The sequence below is a fragment of the Triplophysa rosa genome, linkage group LG21 (assembly GCF_024868665.1).
Source record: "Triplophysa rosa linkage group LG21, Trosa_1v2, whole genome shotgun sequence".
In the NCBI taxonomy this organism is placed as follows: Eukaryota; Metazoa; Chordata; class Actinopteri; order Cypriniformes; family Nemacheilidae; genus Triplophysa; species Triplophysa rosa.
Genome location: NC_079910.1, coordinates 7145925 through 7170043, shown reverse-complemented (window position 1 = coordinate 7170043; position 24119 = coordinate 7145925). Strand labels below are relative to the sequence as shown.

Genomic DNA, 24119 nt, shown 5'->3' with positions numbered 1-24119 from the left:
CTGGAAAACATTTAATTTCCAACAGCTGGGGTTAATATTGATAACAAGAGTTGATGAACCTTTTTAATCCAAATGAAATGTTGGTGAACAGAGAAAAAAAACACGGTTTACTGGCATTTGTAGGACAATCATGCTACAACACAGCTTAATATTCTCTCGTTTGATCTTCTGTTTTAGGGTCCAATTAGAAAAATGTTTGCCATATTGTGTCAAAGGCCATACATACACACATGATACTTCTAAGCAGAGAAAAAACATTCCCAACACATATTCAGAATCCATCTGATGCTCCACCATCACGCATCAATTCAAACTTACACCTGTTTTATTTGTTCTACATTCAAGACAATATGTGACCCTGGACAACAAAACAAGTCTTATGGGTAAATTTTTCGAAATTGAGATTTTTACATGATCTGAAAGCTGAATAAATAAACTTTCTATAGATATGTGAGTTGTTCGAATAGGACAATATCTGGCTGAGATACAACCGTTTAAAACTCTGGAATCTGAGAGCGCAGAAAAATCAAAATATTGAGAAAATTGCCTTTGAAGTTGTTAATCAGGGGCACTGTAGCAGGCCATCCACTCACAAAAATAAAGTTTTTATATATTTAAGGTAGGAAATTTACAAAATATCTTAATGGAACATGATCTTTACTTAATATCCTAATGATTTTTGGCATGAAAGAAAAATCGATAATTTTGACCCACACAATGTATTATTGTCTTTTACTAAAAATGTTCCCGTGCTACTTAAGACTGATTTTGTGATCCAGGGTCACATATAGAGCTTTTTTTAAATACTCTTTCCTTTTCCAAGTGTTGTGTTAAAAGGAGGGATTGAAAACTACAGTATGTCTACAGCTAACGTGTTGTGGTAGTACGGAGTGTTCAAATGGAAATACTGGTATCGATTAACAATATCCTTCCAAATATCACACAAACATGAAATGGATCCCTTAACTCAATGTTCTCGTATACCATCCACAAATCCAAATAAAACAAAACAAGCGGAGCATTTTGAATATATCCAATTTTGATTAATGTGTGGTGTGAAAGTGTGCTTTTTCACCTTGGTATGTATGCAGAGATATACGAACTCAAAAATCAAATCAAATTCCAAATCAAAATCTTTCAAAAGTCTAAACTTTATTATGTTTCAATTTAGAACCATAAGCCTTTCAGGCATGGGCTCAATAAGAGGACAAAGGGAGGCAAAACAATTTAGGTACTGTCGTATTACATCCTGTTCGATTCAGTTCACATCCAGCGTGGTGAAAACATTTCATCTGAAGGTAAGCTTGGTTCACTGAGAAAAACGGCCACTCTGTTTCTCTCTCATCCAGGCCTGGATTCGCTCTTTCAGCTCTGGGACTACAGAAAGGATGAGAATATAAATAACAGTACATAGTCTACCAACTAAAAAGTAGGTCACACATATGGCCAGTCACACTGTCCTGTTCAATCTCATATGTACAGAGTGTGTGTTTGATACCTGGCTCCAGCATGCTCTCATTGAGAGGCTGTCTGTTGAATGGATCTGTGGGAGAGTTCAGAAGGTGTCTCAGGATGATGGCCCGATCCATGATGTTACCAGAGGGCAGTTGCACGGGGTCCGACATGAGAGTGTCCATCAGGGGATCTATTATTTAAGTATATGTCAGCATTATTTACTTTTGCTAGCTATATAATCTACAGTAATTTGACATGTTGGTTCATGTTAGCGTATTTGTGGCTGGTTTATAATCAAACTAATGTTTAACCTACCTTTAAACTCATCTGGGGCGTCGCTGTAATCCATCTCAGACTGTGAATTGCGGGCCACTATCTCCTCTACCTTATCAGACAAGAGTTTGAATTTCTCAATAGCAATGGTGGATTTTATGCCGGCCTTTCTCATTTTGGAAATGACCTCCTCAAAGAGCTCCCTGCTGTATGACCGCTGAATATGAGGAAAAACAAAAAGTAGGATCAAGAAAGGTGGAGGAGGAAAGGTATAAGGTAGTAAGTAGAAGTGTCAGTTAACTTCTTTAACCATTATGAGGGTTTCTTTGTCGAACCAAATCAAAATTTGAACCCCTACATTTTAAATTTCAGGGACATTTTTTTCCCAAGACCCTGGAGAAGTTATTCTTGGTAAGTGGCTACAGACCTGGTCATCTGCGATGGCTTTAGCAAATCGAGCGCAGTCCAGCTGCAGGTAGATATCAGTGAGCTGATCCAGGAGCTTCTTTGGCTCAAAACCGTATTTTTCTGGGTTTTCAACCTTCAAGTCTCGACATTTAGGCCCACACAGCTGCTGAAGGTTATAGTTCAACATGGCAGCCAGACGAGGACCCAATTCCTGTTCAATGCAACAGCGCAAATCATTCCAGGAATTCACTTCATTTATGCTCACATATATCCACAGACACAGCATTGGCTTATTGGTGTCAGCAGAACAGTCCTTTCTCACACCTCTGAATAAACTCAAAGTTCTGACCCTGGCAGCAGCTCAATTTTCCCTGAAGACTATAAATACCTGCGGAGAGCAGAGCGCAGGAGATTCTTTTACATGCATGCAGCAGTGCATGTTTTTACCCATCACTCAAACCTACATGAATCACATTTGACTATACTGTACCTGCTTTTAATGGAATATTGGAATAACTGGAATATTACAATATTCTGAGAGATGGGGTTTGTTATCTGTACTTACAGGCCTCAGGAAGGGCTTCTGGACCTGTTTGGTGAGGATGTGGAACATGTCTACTGTCTCTGTGGCTAAAGCCAGGTAGGAACGTGACACCCGCTCATCCTGAGTCAGCTGGGATTGACGGCTTTGCTGCTGGTCCTACGGATTAAAATGTTTAATATCAAATCAATCAAAATGACAATACACAAGGCATACATACTCTCTCCTCCCTTCTTCATAACAAACATGTTTTTGCTTGCAACACTGATGGTCATGCTCACACCATGGTGAGCTGTCAGGTGACATAGTGATGTTTCATCTATTACACATTGTGCATTTAAAAGACATGGCAATTAAATAATAGGTCCGGTTGTAATATGTGCTGACCCTGGGCAGCTGGTCCCACTGCTCATTGTTCTTCATCTCCTCCTGGATCTCGTGAATGCGTTTCAGAGACTCCAGACTCTCATCCAGCAGAAAAGTTGTATCGTTGATTAGCATGTTGATGTAGCGCACAAACTGCTTTCCAGAGCTTTAGAAAGAAAAAGAGGTTTAAAAGTAAATATACTGATCAAATCAATGAAATGCATGCACAAATGATGTGGTAGCACTATATTTTACAGTCATGTTTCCCATGTACTTATTACAGTAAATATAATAAATGGGTAATAACTAGGTACTAACCCTGAACCTGCCCCTAAACCTAAACTTATACCATGTAGTTACCTAGTACTTCCCAGTTCTTTCTTAGGTAAGTACACTACAGGTACACGTACTGTAAAATAAAGTGCAACCAATGATGTTCTTAGATTAGATTCAGCAAACTTAAAAAATATATATGTATTGTCTATGAATGCTGGAGATGCTAAGATATATCAGATGCTGAAGTTTCAGTCTATTCACACTAGATCTCCACTCACTTGAACTCCTCCAGGAAGGTCCCTTGATGGCCAATGTTTTGCCACAGGCTTTTAAATATGGTGCTGATGTGGTAGCGGATGGTGAACTTGTCATAAAACTCACTAGTTGCTCCAGTGTGCTCCACATCTAGAAAATACATTTGATCAATTAGTATAAATTTGAAATGCATAAAATAAAGCAGGGCATGTTATAGCCCCTCCCTCTAAGCATCAACCGGAACCGCCCCCTTTTACCCCCTTGTGGGGGGGGCTTGTTGGTTGTGGTTTGGAGGGTTTTATTTGTTGGGGCTGTGTGGGTCTGGTTTGGTCTTGTTTTGTGGACAATGTTGGACAACGGCGGACTAAAGTTAAAGTCACTCTGTTGTCTGGTGTCGAGCGCAGAATGGGACTGGGTTGGACCTGCACGGTTTCGGCAGGTGGGGCTTCCTGGGTTGCGGCTGGTAGGCTCTTCCTGTTCTTCGTGGACGTTTGCTCGGTGGCTTTTGGTCGGGGTCACTGAGTGCAGCTATGACACGTCAGAGGGGATTCTGGCCCTCTCGGCTGAGCCTGGTTTCTCCCGAGGTTTTTTTTTCTCCATTTATTCATCATTGGAGTTTGGGTTCCTCGCCACAGCAGGGCAGTGTTGGCTTGCTCACCAGAAGACTGCATTCATTTATTTATTAGATATTATTTATTAGAATGATCTTGCTTGGTCTATAAACACCATGCACTGAGCTGTGTTTTACCTTTCTGTGTTTTTCTGTTTTTCTTATTTGCTCCTGTAAAGCTGCTTTGGAACAATGCACATTGTGAAAAGCGTTATATAAATAAATTGAATAGAATTACCTGTGTAGAACTTCATGAGGGCAGGGACGAGCTGATTGACAGACAGCGGGTGGTTCTCCATCATCTCGAAGAACCGCTGGGTGCGCGGCTGCACAGCAGGGTTGGTGACAAAGAGCACCTCCACCAGCTTGGCGATCAAGTACGGGTTCTTTATGTAGTTCTCACTGCAAATGAAGACCACCAGGAAGGTCACGATGTCCTCAGTGCATGGCTCATACAGGACCTGGGGAAAGTACCTGAGAAACAAATCAGAAAAGAAATATTCTCTTACTGTCTATATCCGACATGACGGAGCAAAGTAAAATGTAATAAACAAATTTAAATAGTGACATAAAAAATTTGCTGTATTATGATCTCAGACTTACTGCACAATAAAAAGCAGGAACTCGGCCACATCTTCAATGTAAAACTCAGGGAGTGCTGCAAAGCTTTTTGGGATCTCTGGGTTCAGAGGCAGGCTAACACTGTGAGGTGATTGGAAAAAAAACAGAAAATGAGGAGAGAATGTCAACTTAACAAAACATTGACGTATCTTAGATGATGTCAGTAAGTTAACTGACTGTGGATAGGCAGGCTCCACCATGCGCAGGATAAGCTGGATGACCATACTGAAGAACTGCAGACATCTGCGCAGCAGGTTCTCATCCAGGAGCCCTGCGTCTGCACAGGCTTTAGAGCGCACCAGTTTCTGTCAATACAAAAGCAATTATTTGAATACATATTTTATTAGTATTTCTTCATCACCAAAGATACAATTGTTTTCTAAGGCCAGTTCAAGTGTTTTCTTTCAAGAGAATATTTTTAGTTTTGATTTAAAAGGGACGACAGCACACACCTTCAGCTGGGTTTTACATCTCTTCAGCATTTCCCGATGACGACTAGCCAACGGGGAATCCTTCCACTGGTTCTCACTGTTCTTCAACTCCTCAACCGTTCTGTAACACATACAACACATTCATTGAATCTAGTATTTTGTAGTCGTTGATCAACTTTAAAGGTGCACTCACTATTTATTTATTTGTTTGCTATAGTTTGTGTTGCTGGTAGATATGGCAGTTGTTCCCAAACAACACCTGTCAGGGTAGATAGATGGAGTAAAACAGTGAAACGTGCCCAAAATCTTTGTCAACAGGCCGATGCTTATTTATATGTAAAATAAATGAAGGGTGTCCCCTTAAAATACATCATGGGAACATTTCTGACTCATTTGATTGTTATGAACCCTACCACCAGCAGGTGTCACTAATGTTTAGCTGGGCATTTTGAGTGCATTAAGGTAAACTGTCCGTTTTAATGTGATGGACCTGAATCACTGCCAGTCAAGCAACACTAACAGAAACACACAACCTGTTATTTTGACATTGAGCCAAACAAAGATACGACTTTAAAGCTGCTCTTCTGGAGCCATAACCTAGAAAACACCTTCAGCACAAAGCACAGGACAGATCTGGATTAGCCCATCTCATCGAAGAGAGATTAAAATCTTTTATCTTATCTACAAAAAACTATCTGACATCAGTCACGAGGAATGATAGATGTATCCATGTTCAAGAGAATAACAATTACCAGCCGGATAAAATAAAAACACTAGCTTAGCTGCATCAAACGTTTATACAACCTGATTACTTCTGTTACACTGAAATGACACAGTGATGCAATTTAAAGTAATTTCTTTTCAATTTTTTTATACACTTGCCCGTTTCAAAATAGTGCACTTGTGCTTACGCATGTTCATAAGGTATGAGGCGAGTGTGGAACTGGGATAGTGCTTTGAAAACAAAAGTGAAGCATGTTCGTAAGATTCATGCCTGTTCAGATCTCGTATGGCCCTCAGTCTACGTATGTAGCGTCGACAGCACGGCAGGATGGACAGGTGATGTGCATGTAGAGTGAGGAAGAAGCACTCGGTGGGAAACTTGGGCTCTGAAAACTTGGATGAGTCACCATCTGCAGGGGAACAGGAAGAAATTAGTTTATGAAAGCACTGTTGGAAGATTTAGCAAAACAATAAATCCAAGCCCTCTATCGAGCAGTCTTAGGTTAAGTGTCTTGCTGATCTGTTCATGGAACCTGTAACCTTTTTTCAGAAGCTTTAACTGCTAGACTACACCACCCCTGACCCTCCACCGTGATTCATCTGTTCCAGCCCACACTTACGCAGCTCTGTGGTCCAACTCTTCAGCTCCTCCATCGTGGCTTTGAGCCTGGTCTCTTCAGGGGTGACGTTTAGTCGACACTTGGGGTGGAAGATGTAAAGGGGATCCACTGTATCCAGCTTGATCTTCATACTCAGCTGCTGCAGAACCCACAGGAAGTTCATCATGAAGCCATCTGTGGATACTAGCTTGTCATCGGTCTAAAGAGAGGATAAAATGTACATTTATTATGCAAAGGTATTGCAACATTGCTAAAAATACTCTGTATGTCAGACAAACATATAGTGACGACAGCAAAGATACTGTAAACCTTGTAAATCCAGGAGTCTCTAGACCTTGTATAACCATGTTTTTTCATTACGAAATAGATCTGTTATTATTCACCCAGACTGATAAGACTTGAGTAACATACCTGCATCTGAGCCTTCTTCACATTACGGTTCACCAGAGCTGCCATATAGCTCAGAGCTGCTTCTCTTGTTTCTCCATTCAGCAAGATGTTGTGCAAGATTTTAAATAGATCTCCCTGACAAACCAACACCAATACATACAGCAAGTGTTAAAAACTTACATTTGAACACAGCAATGAACATGATTTCTTGATATTCAGAAACCTAGCTGAAATTATAAAAGGGAAACTAAATCGGTACATTGTCTTAAAAATGTGAGTGATGCTTGTCCAGGATAAAAAAAATACTGCTAGGGTGGTGTGGGTTCATGCCAGGGCACTGAAATGCAGTTTTTAAGGTGCCATAAGTGTATTTTAGCATTATACTATGGTGTGTTCTGGGTGCCAGGAATTAGTAAGCGTCGCTTTCAAAAATGCTAAAAAAGATCCTTAACTAATACTCTTACTCTATAAAAAGAATATTCCTTACATTGGTGCTGCACATTATAAACCTATAAGCAGGTGATGTAATGATCGCTCACCCTGGCAGACTCCAAATAGTGCTGAAGCGACTGGCTGACCACACGAGTGTTCTCCATAGTTATGGCAGGACCTGAAAAGTACTTGTCTCCCACTTTAGTCTACAAAACAGCAGAGCAAAAATAAATTACTTTGTTCTCATCGCCGCTGTACATTAGTGTCATTTGTTATAATAGTTCAATTACTCACATCATCCTCTGCAAACACAGACAGACTAAAGAAAGACCCCAGGAAGGAGAGTCTTTGAATTTCTCTTCCTGTCCCAGGACTGAGTGGGTCAGGACACCACAATGGCAGAGAGGTGATCTAAAGAAAGATTACAGGTGCGATTTAAGATTATTAACAGCATGAACCTGAATGACTTGAATTTTTGGTAAGATCTACCAAAAACCTACCAAACTGCATATGGGGTGAGTCTTCCCATACTTGACCTCACAAAGCTCAGCTAAAGCCTGAAAGACAATGAAATATCGGTCACAGACATGAATAAGAGCCGAGCAGATATCTGGGTCAAGATAATGTTATCGAGTAAATTTTAATACCCTCATCACATGACTCTTCAATGTTAAATAAAATATTAAACTTTTAAAGATGGTTCATTTTATACTGATTGTGTGAATTATCAACATAATATAAAAGTGCCTGAACTTGGCCACCACAGCACATTTCTGAAAGTGTTTGTTACAGAGCTCAAAAGCTAATAAACAGGAATGGCCCATCTAACAGCATCCAGACATCATTTGGTCCTAATGTCTGCTAAAACCATCTCAGTATGTTTTTAATAGCACAGCATGGAATCTCTTACCATCAGAGGATACTTGAAGTTGTCAGAGTCAAAGGAACATTCTTTCACAGCTTGCGCAAGCCCTTGCAGAATGGGAACAAAGATCTGAAAGAACAACAGCATTGATCTTAACAGAAAATTGGTTTTGGGATACACCTGTAACTGGCAGGCAATCTCTTAACATAAGATACCCGTCATCACCGGTATACTTATGTTATGAAACAGGGTAGGTGTTAATAACCACTTGCCCCAAAATGTGCGTATATCCAACTAAATGCATCTAATGCAAAAACTTTCAAACGTTAGATTTCTTTACATACAAAGCTGTCTTTACCACCTACAAACCCACCAAGCATTTGAAAACACTTTTAATATCACAGGGAGTGGGACATCGATTCAAAAAGAGCTTTTAAAGTCAAATGACACAGCATGCAGAATGTCTCCATAATCCGCTGCAACTCCCACCTGTTTAAACAAATCCTCCTCCTGGTGAGTCATGCGCACCAGCTCCTGGATAAAGCCGTACGGAAGGTTCCGGCACAGCATGTAGGGAACCAGCAGGGAGGGTTGTAGAGGGGCTCTGATTGACAGGAAAGGAAATAGCGATGAGATGTGCATCGTAAATTAGGACCCAAACTTCATCAAGTGCATTCAACAAGCTAAACCAGACTCACATTTTTTTGCACCAATGTGAAAACATCCTATAGATAAAACCGTTAAATGACCGAGCGCATTGAATAATGGTGACAGATATTGACCTGGGCTGGGTGAGGGCACCTTGAAGCACTAGTGCAGCATGGCAAATACACTGGGAACGTATGTTGCTTAGCAGCTGACTGACAACTGGTTGGCTGCACATCTGAAACAGAACATAACACTTACAATGAGACACTCAAAATGACAATACAACCGGGGAATTTCCCTACATGTCACGAGATCATCTGCACTGTTCCTCTGACCTACAGGCAATCGTCTTGATAAAAAACTGAAATAATGCAACACTTCCTTGTAATCCATGCTATTACATACAGTGACATTACAAATGATACTTCAACACTAAAGTGAAGGAATGCTGAAGAACTACGTAAGAGAGAGCTTGAATGTCTTATCAGCAATCACCTTTGGTGCTTTCCTCTCCTCCATACCCACACTGTCAAAACGCTCGATGAGGTAGTTCAACATCTCGGTCTCTTTACTGGACTCTATGGTAAAGCGGTCACTACCTGAGTCACCAACCATTCCCCCTCCAGATGCACCCAGGCTATAGAGAAAGAGAGAAAGAAAGAGTTAGTTAAGACGATTTCTACAATCTGAGGGTTTCAAATGCTTTCCTGTAGCTCAGTGGTTCGAGCGTGGCGCTAGCAACGCCAAGATCATGGGTTCGACGATCCCAGGGATTGCACATACTCAAATACAAATGTATCATGCAATGTAATTCGCTCTGGATAAAAGCGTCTTCCAAATGCATAAATGTAAATGTATGAAAATAACCACAACTAAATTATCTCATATCATATTGCGTTTCTCAATTATGTTTCCCTTCTTAATGTGAACGTCATGTACTCGGTATAAAAACCTCTAACGATGTTATTCTGTGGAACACAAATGAAGATATTTTGAGAAATGCCTCAGTGTTTTTTGTCCATACATTGAGAGTCAAGGGGCTGCAATATTGTCTGGTTACCAAAACAAATACCCAAGACTCGATTTAAGAACAAATAACTAGATATCTAACTAGATAGTATCAAAAGGCTGAAAATTATTCGAATTTGGATGTTAGGGCTGGGTCATATTTCTAAAACCCATCATTTCAAGTAACACCGTGTCTACACCGGACAAAAGACAACAGAACGCATTAGAACCCATTATAATTTAAAATGTTGTCCACACTGGATGCGCCATGTCCGGTGTAGACACGGTGTAACGGTTAGAACACACTCCACCAACAACACAACCAGTGTTTACCAATCAAACGCAAACCATTTTTACCATGTTATCACACACAAAAGCTTTCCATAAGAATTGGAACCAAGTAAACCTTCACGTTGAGTCACAACCAAATCTGTCAGAGGCAAAGAACAAAAGCAGACCTCTATTATCAGCATCCCTCCTGCAGGACTCTGGTTATGAGACGGCATGCATTAGTGTGAGCAAACAGACCACAGCAGGCTTCTAAAACTCTCATGAGTTCAGTTACAAAGTCGGCTAGCAATACCATCATAATCTGAATGCTTGACACTCAAACAACAGTTATCCAGTAGCACACACATCCTGCAAGAGAGTTTAGAGGTCGAGTGGATCATATATTTCTGCTGGAAGCTGAATAGGTCTTAAAGTCTTTATGGCATTGACAAGATTCCATGGAAAGAAAAGAAATGCTGATTTTGTCTCCTGATTTGTCAACATCAGAGATAAACAAATCAAACTCCGCCCATCCAGAATATATTAAGCTCATTCTATTGGGCGTTGCTGTGCCTGCGCTGCGGCGGGCTACTGTTAGTGGCCAGGAGGCACGCTGAAGCATGCAACACACGTTGGCACAGGTACCTGGACCCAAACTGAACCTCAGAAAAATCCTCCTCCTCTTCCTCCGGTTCTTCGTCACTGCTGTCCTGAGACATGTCGGACAGGCCGAAGAAGAGGAGGGAGAAAGGACTGGTGTGGCCGGGGTGTGATGAAAGAAGAGAAGTGTTTGAGAATGGAAGAATACAAACAGACTGTATAAACACAAAGACTAAAACGGAATAAGGAAACAGAAAAAAGAAACTGGAAAACTTGCGTTAAAACTTGAAATTTTTAACTACGGGTTAGTGTAAAATATTAAAGGTCCAGTCAGTGAAATCTAGCGGCAAGGTTGCGAATTGCAACCAACCGCTCACTCCACCCCTCCTGCGGTGTATGTAGGAATAGCTCATTCTAAGGTAATAAAAACATAACGCTTCATTGTGTCAGCTCTTTATACACCTCTGAAGACATAGTTATGTATATTATATTGCATTTCTGTCAATTACACACTGGACCTTTAAAGGGATTTTTAGTTACTGCTTCACTTGAAAATTTCGCAAATAAGTGATTCTCACATTATATTTCACTCCAAAATAAAAAAGGTTTTTTTAGATTTGTGACATTAAGCATCTTTTCCACAAATTACAGTTTAAAAATTGGGTGGAAAGCGCTTATCTGTCCGAAATGGAAAGAAATGTTTTAATATATTTTCTGATACATTCTATATACACCCAGTGCCTTTGAAATTGTGTCATGATGCATGCAAATTCAATCTAATTTCTAGATTGACTTCAACTTTGTTTAGGTTGGCACAACTTCACATCTATCAGACTGAAAAGGTACCTAGAGGGCATCCGAGCAGCAAGCGCAGTCCTTCTGGCCACAGTGCTGGGGGAGCTGGGTAGGAAGGGGAATGGCATGGAGGAGGTTTGGGTGGTACGGTGTCTAGCGGAGGGGCTAGAGGGTACACCTGAGGTCGTAGGGGGCGTAAGCATACCAGATGGGACAGATCTGGGGCTCGGGCTTATGGGAACAGAGGAGCTAAGGGAGTAGGGCCTGTACCTCTGGGAGATGGGCAGAGGGGTGGATGGAGACAGAGATGGGAGGCTGGTGGGAGGGCGAGGGACTGGAGGACTGGGGGGAACCAAAGATGCAGGAGAAGCCAAAGGGGCAGGAGAAGCCAGTGGGGCAGATGGAGCGCTCATTCTGGCAGAGCTCAGTGCTAGAGGGTTTGGGCTACACCCATAAAGACTGAAAACAACAGGAATTGAACATATTATGACATAATGATAGAATAAATATATATATATTCAGAACAGCACACTACTTAATATTGGTGTAGTATGTACTATATGTATACTATGCTAATTTCCTGCATTTAACCCCTATTGCTTGACAAATAAACAGGCAGTATAGTATGTTTGCAGCACTGAAGCACTAAGTTGTAAGCCAATATTCCATTCAGAACTCATCCATTGAGAATGAAGATGGAAACAAAGAAAACATTTTCAGGAAACACCAGTAGGAATAAAGCGAAATGAAAGTGATGTGATAGGGTGCAGGTGAATATGTCAGGGCTGCCCTGAAATAACGCTGTACATAATCAATAATAAAGTACATTCGAGTGTAAATTTCACCATTTATCACACTTGCCTAGACAGAGAGCTGGCACCAAATGAGCCTGCGGAGGGCATCATGGGACTGCCGCTCTGGCTGGAGGGCGGGATGAGAGTCAGGTGATGGTCCGGGGATCTGGCAGCAGTAATTGGCTGAGATGTGGCGGTCAAGCTGGCGAATGGGTTACAGTCACGCGTACGGGTGGACATCATGAGAGCCTCCATTAAAATCTGACCTATCAGGTCTTTGAAGTCAGAGTAAACTACAAGAGAATTCCAGTTCAGTTACAGCAAATTAACACTTAGCCCCCCCACCCACCCCCGCAACGATTCATACCATCCTTAGGGTTCTTCTGAAACTCAGCAGCAAGTGAAGGCAGGAAGATGACATCACGGTCCTGTTCCTTCCAGGAAACACGCAAGATCTTACATATGAGCTGCAGAGCATGCTCTTCAGAGATGTCAGGATTAGACGTGGAGTCCTGCAAATTGAAAGATCGGTTTAATAAACAGTTTTTTGGAATGCTGAATTCTGATTGGTCGGTCACAACATTGAGCAGTCAAATAGTGTGTTGCAAGGATGACTGCGTTCCACATTGAAGCTTGGAGCTAATCTACAATTTTGATAATGAAATGAAAGCTCAAATCAGCACTACACATTCATATTTTTATGCATTTGTTAAGTAGTTACATTATAAGCAGGAAATATCATTATCGTACAATAAACCTCTAAAACACCTCTAAACAAGCAGCGGTTTTTGTGTTACCCTGAAGGGATTGCGTTTCAGAAAATGATTACATACACGGCACAAACTCAGAATAATGTACATTATAATATTGAGTTAACAGTACAATTTTTCCTATATAACGTCCTTTCAGGCATAACGTCATTTATTAATTTATCCAGCAAAACAAGACCGCTGGTTACCCTTTCAGCCAAGTTCCTTTTCTCTCTGCGGTCACTGTCGTCCACTTCCATGTTCTCTATTCCTGAGTCCACATCAACCTGGGACATGCTGAAGATCACCAAAAAAAAAAAAAACTTCAAACAGAAGCTTAAATCTTCACCTGTCCGTGAGCTTCAACAATGCATATAATAAAATGGGTACATAGAACAAAATTCAGCTAATGAGACGTTTTACAAAGAGACATCTGGCATTCAGTAAAGAACACAAATACTTCATCTCCAATAGCATCTCATGTGTCCCAGGCTCTCATTGTAAAGCTCTTTTATCTGTGATTAGGAGTTCCGAGAGGACAATGGTTCACAGATGTCTCACCTCTTCTCACAGGAGGCCGTGTCGATGTCCATGCTCTGAGAGCGGGACAAAGATTGGGACTGCGTCTCCAGGCTGTTAGACGGAGAGCTGGAGAGAGAGCTGACCCCCTCGCTGCTCTGGCTGCGGTAAGCGACCCCTACAGTAATGGAAAGCAAAAAAGGAAAAATAAGTCGGTGAAAACCCTTTGATCAAATTGTGTCATGGAAAACATTGGGTAAGCAGTAACGGAGTTCAAAAAAAGCTTTCTGAAATGTCCGCGCAAGGTAAAGAAACAAATACAGAAATTTGAAGGAAGAATCTTGATCGTATACTAGAAAGGGTCGAGTTGCTATCAAAATCTCAATCGTAACTTAAAATGCAAACATTACAATGATGTCATTGATGTCGATGACATTTGGAATGCTAACGATTTAAAGGAACAGTTCACCCAAAAATAAAAACTCTGTCATCATTTAATCACCCTCAAGTTGTTCCAACCCTGTATAAAATTTCTCTGTTTGGTTGAACACAGAGAAGATATTTGGAAGAATGTTAGCAAGTGACATGTCTGGGACATCATTGACTACCAAAGTAAAACAAAATTGTTCTGTTGAACACAAAATGAGATATTTTGAAGAATTTAGGAAAGCAAAAAGTTCCGGGACACCTCTGACTACCTTTGTAATTTTTCCTACTATGGTAGTCAATGATGTTCTAGAAATGTCGGTTGCTAACATTTTTCCAAATATCCTTCTTTGTGTTAAACCGAACAAAGAAATGTATACAGGTTTGGAACATGGTAATTCATGACAGAATTTTCATTTTTGGGTGGACTATCCCTTTAAAAGTTAATAGCACACAGTAATATTTGTATTTTAAAGTACAACGTTTACAGAAGAACAAAAATGGATAGCTAAGAAGACAATGAAGTATGTTTGTTGAGTGATTCAGTAAAAGAACAAACCCAGACTAGTTCTTTTGCTAGAACTGCTCTTTCATGTCACACCAAATTAAATCTGAATAGCCAGGTGTGGTACATGGACACGCAACACAACTTGTCTCTAATGACAACGCAGATGAGCTCCACAAATACATTTTCCGTAATTTAGTTCAGCAAAACTGGCTCCGTGTTAATTACGCATGAAATAAACACTTTCACTGAACAATAAGACAGAAAAGTGCAGAAAAGTAGTGATACAAACACAAAGTTCGTTTCAAGAGAAAAATGTGTTTCTAATATTCTCTGTCTAAATACAATCCCATAACATTAAGGTCTAAAGCTTATTTAAGCATGGAGAACCTAAAGCACAGCTAACATGGCACACTGACCTAATAAATACCAAATAAAAGAGTGTGCTATCAAGACATGAGATTAGAGAACTCCGCAAATCTGAGAGTGAAAACAGCCTTGTGTGTCCTGGATTAAACCTTGGCCAGGACTGAGCCACCTTCAGTATGACTCTGCACTTTTCTTCACAGCAACACACAGCAGGCAGAAAGCGCCTACCTTGATGTCAACACTGATGAAAACATTTAAACTCTATTGATTAAAACTAAAATCACAAGCCTGCAGGCAGCTAATGCCTTATAAACTAAACAATTCATCTCAGTTCACACCGGATGAAGATGCATGGGTCTTTTAAGCACAAAATTGTACACCGAAACAGAATTAATGACCTACTAAAATTTTATTACACTTGTACAGCTCACACGTGTATGATCAAAAGCATAGTGTCTGAAAATGTACAACATTAGCAATATCACACATTGCAAACAAATATTTAAAACAAGATGGCAAAGAAAATTGTTTAGATGGTGCCGGGCACAACTGCACCTCATTTCATTGCAAGCAAAAAATTGCATCAATTGATCTGGTCATAAAATCATGTTTTACATCTTTAAATACCCAGCACTGAAAAGCTTTGAAAGTAAACAGCCTTGCCGTATTAAAAACTTTTTTTTTTTCATTTTGAGGGCATGTATAACCTGAGCACTTTCTGAATTGCTTTTAACAAGATTCTCTCAACCACAAATAAAAAATAATCTTCTCACACCGCTGTTATGGAGTAAAAAGGATGGATTTTTAAATGAATGATTGAATCCAGTCTGCCAAGCTCTTACCTGATGCCCCCATTGGAGAGGTGGCAGGGGTGACATTTTGGGCATTAAGGCCCAGAGTGTGAGATGGAGCTGGTGGGACAGACTGCAACGAGGCCCCAGAGGGTCCGGGTAAGGGTCCTGGGGGGGTCTCTCTCTGTGGAGAGGTCAAAGGTGTGCTAAGGGGGGTGCTTGGTTGAGACGTCTGCCCTCCGGCTAACCGGGCCAGTCGCCGCCTTCGAATCTGAACGAGACGGATTAATTACTACAGATTAATCTAATTACACATCAATAATAAGCAATTGTTTACCGTCCTCAAATGCTTTAGCAAGGACATCTGTAATATAAAGATGTAAGAGATTCTGTCACTTTCTCCAACACATTTTTATTTAAATTAGAGATTCTTATATGCACATGGTGATATGTTAGAGTCATAGAAGAACATTATTATTTTCCACAATAAAGGATAACAGCTACAGTCAAGTAACTCATTTATTTGGAGAAGATAGACTGATTGCTTTAGCGTCAAAGGCAAATGCTGTCAGTAAAATGCCAAGGACATAAATTCATGAGCAATCTTGTCTACTATGCTATTAAAATAAACCATTACAAAAAGGCAAGACCAAGTTTCAATTTGCAAATGATGCTTCAACTCCACCGACGTACTGGTTTTGTACATCACATCAAAATATTAATCCTATGTGTGGGTAGCAGTGTTGGATAAGTTACTCTGAAAAAGTAATTAATTACTAGTTACTAATTACACATTCGATAATGTAATTAGATTACTGTACAAGTTACTCTCTTCAAAAAGTATTTAATTACTTATTACTAATTACTTTCTATATCCTACATCAACCTTGATGAGTTAAGTGATTCAAGGAAAGCATGAAACGGCTCTTTTAATTCATTCAAATAAATAATATAAAACTACATAAAGTATTATTATTAATTACAAATGTGAGAATTATACATTAAAGCACGGATTTTAAAGTTAGACTTTGAATTTTGATGTAAATTCCTCTTCTGCACACACACATATTACACAAAGTATTTAGTTTAATTCCATCAGAAGTAACTGTAATTAAATTACAGAAAAAATAAGAGTAATCCCTTACTTTACATTTTCAAGGGAAAAGTAATTAAATTACAGTAACTAATTACTTAGTAACTAGTTACACCCAACACTGGTGGGTAGCTGAAAAATGTACATACACCAAATACATTCATATCGCCCAAATATGATCAATAAGACCACATATTTTAAAAACATCCAGCCCTGCTTTACAATACTTTCAATGGTTTTATGACTCTTTTTACACAATGCTCAAAACCATTAAGTAATCCTTTAATAATGTATGTTTATTTATAATTTAGTAAATCATTTTAAAGAACGATATTAATTTTCAACAGTACAAAACACAAAGCCCCACTGTAGACAAAGGTACAGTAGAGACTAGTGTCAAACAACCAAATGTTCTAAAAATCCAAAGATAAGGATTAAAAAATACTTGATGTATTATAATATGACTACATGGTTCTAAAATCTGTCGTCCAAAGCAAAAATAACAGAGACACTAACAAACATTGATCTGACTACTGACAAAGCTTGTTGCGCATTATTTCGCTTTCCATATGGCAACCCATTGACCAAAATAAACCTTTTACTAGCCTTAGTGTCAATGACTTGATATTTTACTGTGACTGTTATTTTAATTTATCATAAATTCAGAACGATTACATTTCTTTAGGCGATCATCTTCAGCCATTTTGAATGGTCAATAAAGTAAACCTCCACCAAACGAAATAATAACCTATAAAAATGGTTACAAATTCCCCACTCGATTATATATTAAGATGTTATTTAAACTGTGGAATAAATAAAAAACGAGGATAAAAGCAGATGGTCGAGGCTTGTGGCAGAGACATGGCTGACAATTTGTAACTTGCCAACCAGCTGCCTGATAAAAAGCTCGTTTTATACATTTTATCGCTTCCGTATCGGCATTAAAGTGGCTCAAAATGATTATCCAAACCCCTGCCTTTTATTTTCAAGCTAAATAAATGAATTTAATGTGAATACATTGAGCTGTTGATTAGCTTGTGTCCTGTTAGCTTATCCAATCATTGCTGCGATTGAAAAAGGTGACAATGACAAGCCATTAAACCTATAATAAAACACAGTTAACACAACAGTCATGCAAGGATCTGAGCTGTTTCGACTAGAATCTCACAAAGCTAAGTTACGTATAAATAGTCTTACCTCCTCAGGACTGAGCTGCTCCATCGATTTTCTTTTAATTTTCAGCTTAAATGTGTTGCTAGCCAGTCAGCTAGCTACCTTATAAACACCAAAAGTGCATAGTCTGAACCATAAAACAAATATTAATAAGATGTGATTGTCTAAATTAAATCTTTATATTAAAACATCAAACACGCGTGGTTGTTTTTTTCCAGTTCGGGAAACGTTTTCTTCGATTTCTGAGGAGAATGAAACAAACACAAAAGTACTATTCGTCAAAACACCGACGCGGCCATTTTGGATCTGGAATCACGTGACATGAGATCGACACATTCCAGGCTGCGGCAGTTCAGGAAACTGATTTCACTGCTGGAGCGACCTCAAGAGACTTGTTTACTTCAACACAAATTAAAAGAATGGCAACGCGAATATAGCTATCGTATAAAATAATCAGTTATTAATCATTTTATAACTCTATTCACAATTATTTAGCGAGAATTGTTTTCACTATAGGCCTCTATAACTAGGTTCACTAATAAATGCATATATCTAATAAATACAATTACACTGCGTACTGCAGGCTGTAGAATTTATTGGGAAAATAATAATTATCTGTTTTTATAAGATTATTATATGGTTAGTTTATGATTAAACTCCAACATTATAGTAGCAACAAAAAGCACACTTAATACTTTTCAAGCTTTTATTGCACAATTGATTGACAGCCCAGCTAAGATGTGATGAAACTAATACAAAATTTGCATTAAACGATACAACTAAAAATAACAATCTTATACAATAGTAAAACATCTATTTAAAAAAAAGTCAAGGCCCTTAAATGTCTTATTCTAGTCAAATGATGATTCAGGCCAATAATCCTAGCACATTGCTCCATACGAACTACCAAGTGGTATCCAATGTTTTCAGTCTGTTGACCATACATTAACACAATGTGTGCAAATGGTCTTATGTCACCCTCTAGTGGCAATATAATTCATGCTCAATGCATTCAATAGTGTACCACTCCAGGTTCAGTTTGCATGCCTCAATGGTTGGAATTGATTACGTTTTGAGACACAGGCTGGAGCTCCAAGTCCTTCCCCATATTCACCTGACTGAGAAGTGTAAACAACTTTGTTTACATCAGTGTGTCTTTTCAAGTCAGCTCCACCTCACAGAGCTTCAGACAACCCGTTTGAAAACTTGCTTGCAGACCTGATCCTCACAGTACAACTCCTGTAAAAGTTTGATCCTTATATGAGTAATTAGAAAAAAAAAACATAAATGTTACATACAAAGGTTAATGGTATGAATTCACTCATACCAAATAGAGTTTATCATCCTCAATCCAGTGTGCCCATCCTGTTTTTTTTCTCGCCCTTTTGTACGCACTCAATCTTGTTCCCCTCCCATTGCACCAGTGACTGTTGACAGATGGAATTTAGTGTTAACCTTGTCCTTCACCAGTTAAAGTGTGCATTAAAGAAATAGTTCAACCCAAAAATAAAAATGTTATTATTTACATATCCTCATGTCATTACAAACCCATATGACTTTGTTTTTGACTAAAGAACATCCAAGCTGTTTTTCTTTCATACAGTGAAAATGAATGGAGACTATGGCTCTATCTCTAGACCCTATCTACTTTCATTGTAACAAGATAGCATTAGTGAAAAAGTCATGTTTTTGGAAAAAAGTCACAGAAATGAATGATTTAAATGATCTCCCTTCAGGTGCAGCCACCATAATGCAAATATGTAATTTCTAATTATATAAAATGTTTTATTACCTTGCAGTGTCTGTCATCCAGTCCCTTGGTAAACTCTTGAAACTCCTCATTTACTTTAAATGAAAACGTGTAGTTTCTGAATGTGCTGAGGGTCTTGATGACACACTGATCTCCCACCTGCTCGATCACTTTACGATGTTTTAGCCTCAGGGCGATCTTACGGGTGTACAAGCTGATTCCTAAAAGATAACACAGTTTAGGATACATGAAAAACATGATCACACATCAAGGATCTACAGTATATAAATACATAAAGTTTGCAATGGAGTAAATAATTAGTAAATAACTCGTAAGAAAATGCATCAGATGTTTGAAAATACAAGTAACTCATCATTCAAAGCAATAGTCTATTCTAACAGAAAAAATGAAAACAAAAATATTTTTTTACCTAAAGCAATCATGTATCCCTCAAAGTTGACATTGCTGAGCATGTCCCATGTACCACAGAGACTGACAGGCATATTTCCAACAGACTGGTATCAATCTCTAAAGTGATCTGAAGTAAAACAACGTGCAGGCTATGACTGAGAGAAAGATTCCCAATTCTTATATGTGCTGCCGGCGCAGTGGGCTGTCCTTTTAACTTTCATCTGTCCTCAGCGCTTTAAAGTTGTGCCTTTTGTGTGGTTTTACGTAAGGGAAAAACGTGTCTGGCAAGTCTTTGGTTGTAAATAGTTTGCCTGAACACACCCATGAGGAAAACACGTATACCGCATCCACTCATGGTTGAAAGATGCAGTATATATACATATATTAAAATCATATCATAAAAATGTAATTTATAAAGAGGATGATAGAGACATGAATATATAAATGCTCATAATTATATTGTAGAGTAAATACAACTAAATAAATGATTTATCCATGTTTAATCCCACGTTTTTAACTTTTATCAGATGTCTCAATCAACTTGTTGTTTTCTTGCCTTGGGTGACATCAGTTTTTATTTTGAAAAGATTTTTTCCACTGCAAGCCAAGAGATCCCATTACATCATCACATGACACCACACGTCAAAACAGTTATGCACATTAAATCACTATGAATTTCCACAAAGGTGGATGATGAATATAGACTTAATTGTAATAGTCAAACAGGTCGAATAGGTCACAATGTTATTGCAACACATGTCATTGTCTGGTAAATAAAACTACTGTAAATGTTTCATTATAATGTAACATCTTTAATCTTAAGGTCTTTTATACAAATCACTTGGTGATGAGCCAAATCTGACCAGCAATCAACAAAACTACATGAAAGTGTCAAATGTGACTTTTAGGTGATTATTACACCTGCTAAGCTGTTCTCATTATATGCAAAACAATCAAAGTGACAGAAACAACCGAAGGCCTGTTCATTATTTAATGCATGAATGAAAACATCTGAAAATTTTAGGTTCAGTGAATCAGCTATTTGTAAAAAGGGGAACTCTAGTATGTACAGGGGAGGTATATTTTTGACTTTATACATCTAAGAGTAAGAAAAATCTTACCAGGTCACAGTTCCTCAGGCAGTGCTTGGGGAATGATGTAGAGATTGACATAAGTTTGTTTTAAGCGTGACCTTCCCAGAAAATTAACTACTTTACTATGTCTTATTAAACAACGTTTTGGAAATTCCCAATTTTGGGGATTTCTTACATTTTCATATTGGGCAACAATGTTGCGATACATTAAAGCAGTATTTTCTACTCATATTAACGCCTTTAAAATGCACTTCTGAGGTTTGCCCTCCTCCACTGCATCTTAGTTTGCATTCTATAGCAACCTTATATGCAATGAACGGTAACACTTTACGTTACGCAAGCTTTTTTTTACATATGGTTACAATAAACCAATAGTATCCAGCTGCAGGTTTATTGGGTTATAAAATGCAAAACACGTACCGTTCTAGATATTGATACATTTTGCAAATCCATGAGCTACTCAAATCCAAAAATCATCAAGTGATCATCTTTAAAACAATTCATGTCTTTATTTAGACTTCAATTAGAATACTTCCAAATAAAATCTCATCACCTTTTGAGTGACGCATGATAAGGCAAAGCAATCGATCCTTAACCAAGATGGGTTAAGAGTGCACAACAGACTGTAAATCTAGATATTTTGGATAACACACCAGCCATCCACCAAAAGCAGAACTGGAGGCAAGGTCAAAAAAGACCAGACTAGTTAGGGCTCATTTATCTCTGAAAAGGGGCAAGTACTTGATCTGCATTATTCCGCTCGCTCTCTGCAGTGTACAGATTGTTCTCCTGAATATAGTTCACTACAGGGTCAGGCAGCAGGTAGCGCACACTCTGTCCCCTGCGCAGGGACCGGCGCACATGAGTGGCTGAGATCTCGTTGATAACCCATTCTCGAACCACGTGGATGTTCTTACGGTGTTTGTACAGTAGGTCAGACTGGTTTATGAACTTCTCAGGGTCGCAGCCGAATCTGGTGATGCACACTATACCATAGTGGCTAACTATCTCCTCAATATCATCAGTCTTCCAAAGGCTGGGAACGTCAAAGGACTCCAGCACATCAGCGCCACATAGTAGTTTCAGCTGGGGAGTGTCTAAAAGCATATTTATAAAAATTAAACACAGTATGCACCATCAGAAACTGCGTTAAAAACACCTGACATGCTTTTCTTCATTACTTACATAAAATCACAATTAAAATGCTTCACATTTGTTCTAAGTGTTCTGAATGTTTATTTACAGAAGAATGCAGTCAGACTATGCGCAGACACGCAAATTGTGTTGAACAGTGTAAACGCTCATAAACACTTGCTTGTACAATGCTTTTTTTATTGTCCCCTAAGGGAACATCGGCTCCTAGATTTTCTTACTTGGTGTGACAGAGTGACATTTTAAGATAGCCTTTCTGGATTATTTGCAGTACCTGCATTTGTGTTAATACAAGAGCTTTGACCGGCGTTTTCATTTTGCTCCAGCTTCCGTCTTTTCCTTCTTTTCCCTTTGTCTACGTCATCATTGATGTTTTCATTGGAAATAAGTTCTTCATGATAATGCCTTATAAGACCAGAATCCAATGGAAATGATGGCAATGATACAGGATGTTAGCATAAACACTTTGTTGTAAATGTCATTACCCAAAAAATATGACAATATTAGATATGTGCAGAATCAATAACTGAATAAAAAAAAAATGTTCGCTTTAATTTCTACTATTTCTTTATGACGTTTAACTTTTTACGTTTGATCTTTTACTTCAACCAAAATTAAATTGTTCACTCTTCTTCACAAGCATGTGATGTGAAAAGGTTCTCACCATAAAACTTTGGCTGTAGGTACCCACTCTATCTGCTGACACTCCCAGTCATCCACTGTGATCCAATCAGAATTCTCTGTGGCTAGTCTAGCCATGGTCACTCGACCACAGGCTGTAACCAGACCTTTCTTCCCATAGGGATCCCCAACTGGAGATACTATACCTTTCACCACCGTGTATCTACCTGACACATCAATGTACAAATATATGCATAACAATATGCAGTTAAAATATTAAGAGATAACAAAGTATATATATTAAGAGGTATATGGCACAATAAATGAGATTCCTAATAATTCATATTAATGAGATGTCATATTAATGAGATTATATTTTTATATTTCATGTATTTACCAGTGTCTTCAAGGTGGTCACGAGCCAGTTCAAACATGCGCAGGTGCATGTTTGTGATGGGGTTGAATGACCCGCATGCAAGTAGCACAACTTTGGTTTTCTCTTGTGACGCCATTGATCACATAAAATATGTTGTCTGCAGAAAAAAGAAAGTCAGACTGAAATATAACTTGAAAATGCCAAATATTTGAATAAAATATAAACATAAAACTTAAAACTTTCAAGAAAATTTGTCATAGATTTAGGAACCAGGAAAAAGAGACATTCCACCAGACAGGGTATTTTCCCTATTTAAGTACTAAAGATTATTATGTTAGTTAAAAAAATACAAGAACCTAAAATATTTAAAGACATAACATAAAATACCATGTCACTGATTTACGTTAAACCGCATACGAACTATTTAACGTTAACGTACATCTTACCAACACACTTGTCTCGTGCTTCCTATTTTAGTTGCCTATCAGTAAAACCGCCTCTTATTGGACCTCACAGTAATCAATAGACGCAGTGAAATGTGGTTCTATGACAAAACGTGCGACAAATACAAAGTTATTTTCAATCAAAATCAGATCTTTGATCTTACAGCTGTAACAGTATTCTGGAACAAACGCGCACAGTCCAGTCGGCCGAGCTGCGCAAATCAAATGTTTGTCTCTTTGCTTCAGGAATTTCAACTCTGCGCAAC

The 24119-nt window shown here is 38.7% G+C and overlaps 3 protein-coding genes across 5 annotated transcripts; all 3 read right to left on the bottom strand.

Annotated features, from left to right (window-relative positions):
• Positions 1-1133: 1133 nt before the first annotated feature.
• On the bottom strand, positions 1134-18304 carry ube4b (ubiquitination factor E4B, UFD2 homolog (S. cerevisiae)). Its single transcript, XM_057319972.1, has 27 exons — positions 18031-18304; positions 15792-16011; positions 13692-13827; positions 13340-13427; positions 12749-12893; positions 12449-12674; positions 9410-9551; positions 9049-9149; positions 8756-8870; positions 8312-8395; positions 7902-7958; positions 7696-7812; positions 7509-7607; positions 6991-7104; positions 6580-6778; positions 6231-6369; positions 5258-5357; positions 4983-5110; positions 4788-4886; positions 4423-4658; positions 3598-3724; positions 3065-3209; positions 2702-2836; positions 2156-2347; positions 1771-1945; positions 1499-1645; positions 1134-1377 (listed from the first exon to the last, which is right to left on the bottom strand). The coding sequence occupies exons 1-27, from the start codon at positions 18052-18054 to the stop codon at positions 1310-1312; spliced, it is 3558 nt and encodes a 1185-aa protein (XP_057175955.1). The 5' UTR covers positions 18055-18304; the 3' UTR covers positions 1134-1309.
• A 394-nt stretch (positions 18305-18698) lies between these two features.
• rbp7a (retinol binding protein 7a, cellular) lies at positions 18699-20494 on the bottom strand. The gene is given in 5 exon segments (XM_057319983.1): positions 18699-19245; positions 19334-19373; positions 19375-19433; positions 19799-19977; positions 20187-20494. Coding segments are annotated over 5 exon segments (405 nt in total). The 5' UTR covers positions 20260-20494; the 3' UTR covers positions 18699-19191.
• A 1251-nt stretch (positions 20495-21745) lies between these two features.
• Positions 21746-24105, bottom strand: nmnat1 (nicotinamide nucleotide adenylyltransferase 1). 3 transcript variants are annotated; one of them, XM_057319978.1, is made up of 5 exons: positions 24018-24105; positions 23432-23567; positions 23078-23261; positions 22688-22818; positions 21746-22358 (listed from the first exon to the last, which is right to left on the bottom strand). In XM_057319978.1, exons 2-5 carry the CDS (start codon positions 23544-23546, stop codon positions 21979-21981), a joined length of 810 nt encoding a protein of 269 aa, XP_057175961.1. In that variant the 5' UTR covers positions 23547-23567; positions 24018-24105; the 3' UTR covers positions 21746-21978. The 3 variants fall into 3 exon arrangements, with proteins under 3 accessions (XP_057175961.1, XP_057175962.1, XP_057175960.1); XM_057319979.1 differs by having other exon boundaries at positions 23850-24070; XM_057319977.1 differs by having other exon boundaries at positions 23857-24069.
• Between the last annotated feature and the right edge of the window lie 14 nt (positions 24106-24119).

Excerpts from the sequence above, each read along its gene's own strand:
- ube4b (XM_057319972.1), bottom strand. The coding sequence starts at position 18,054 with ATGGAGCAGCTCAGTCCTGAGGAG. Across the intron at positions 9,552-12,448 it reads GGTGCCAGCTCTCTGTCTAG|CCTGGGTGCATCTGGAGGGG; the intron begins GCAAGTGTGATA and ends CTTTCTCTATAG. Across the intron at positions 5,111-5,257 it reads GATGTAAAACCCAGCTGAAG|AAACTGGTGCGCTCTAAAGC; the intron begins GTGTGTGCTGTC and ends TTGTATTGACAG.
- nmnat1 (XM_057319978.1), bottom strand. The coding sequence starts at position 23,546 with ATGGCGTCACAAGAGAAAACCAAAGTTGTGCTACTTGCATGCGGGTCA. Across the intron at positions 23,262-23,431 it reads TGACCACCTTGAAGACACTG|GTAGATACACGGTGGTGAAA; the intron begins GTAAATACATGA and ends TTGATGTGTCAG. Across the intron at positions 22,819-23,077 it reads CCTACAGCCAAAGTTTTATG|GCATTATCATGAAGAACTTA; the intron begins GTGAGAACCTTT and ends TGGTCTTATAAG.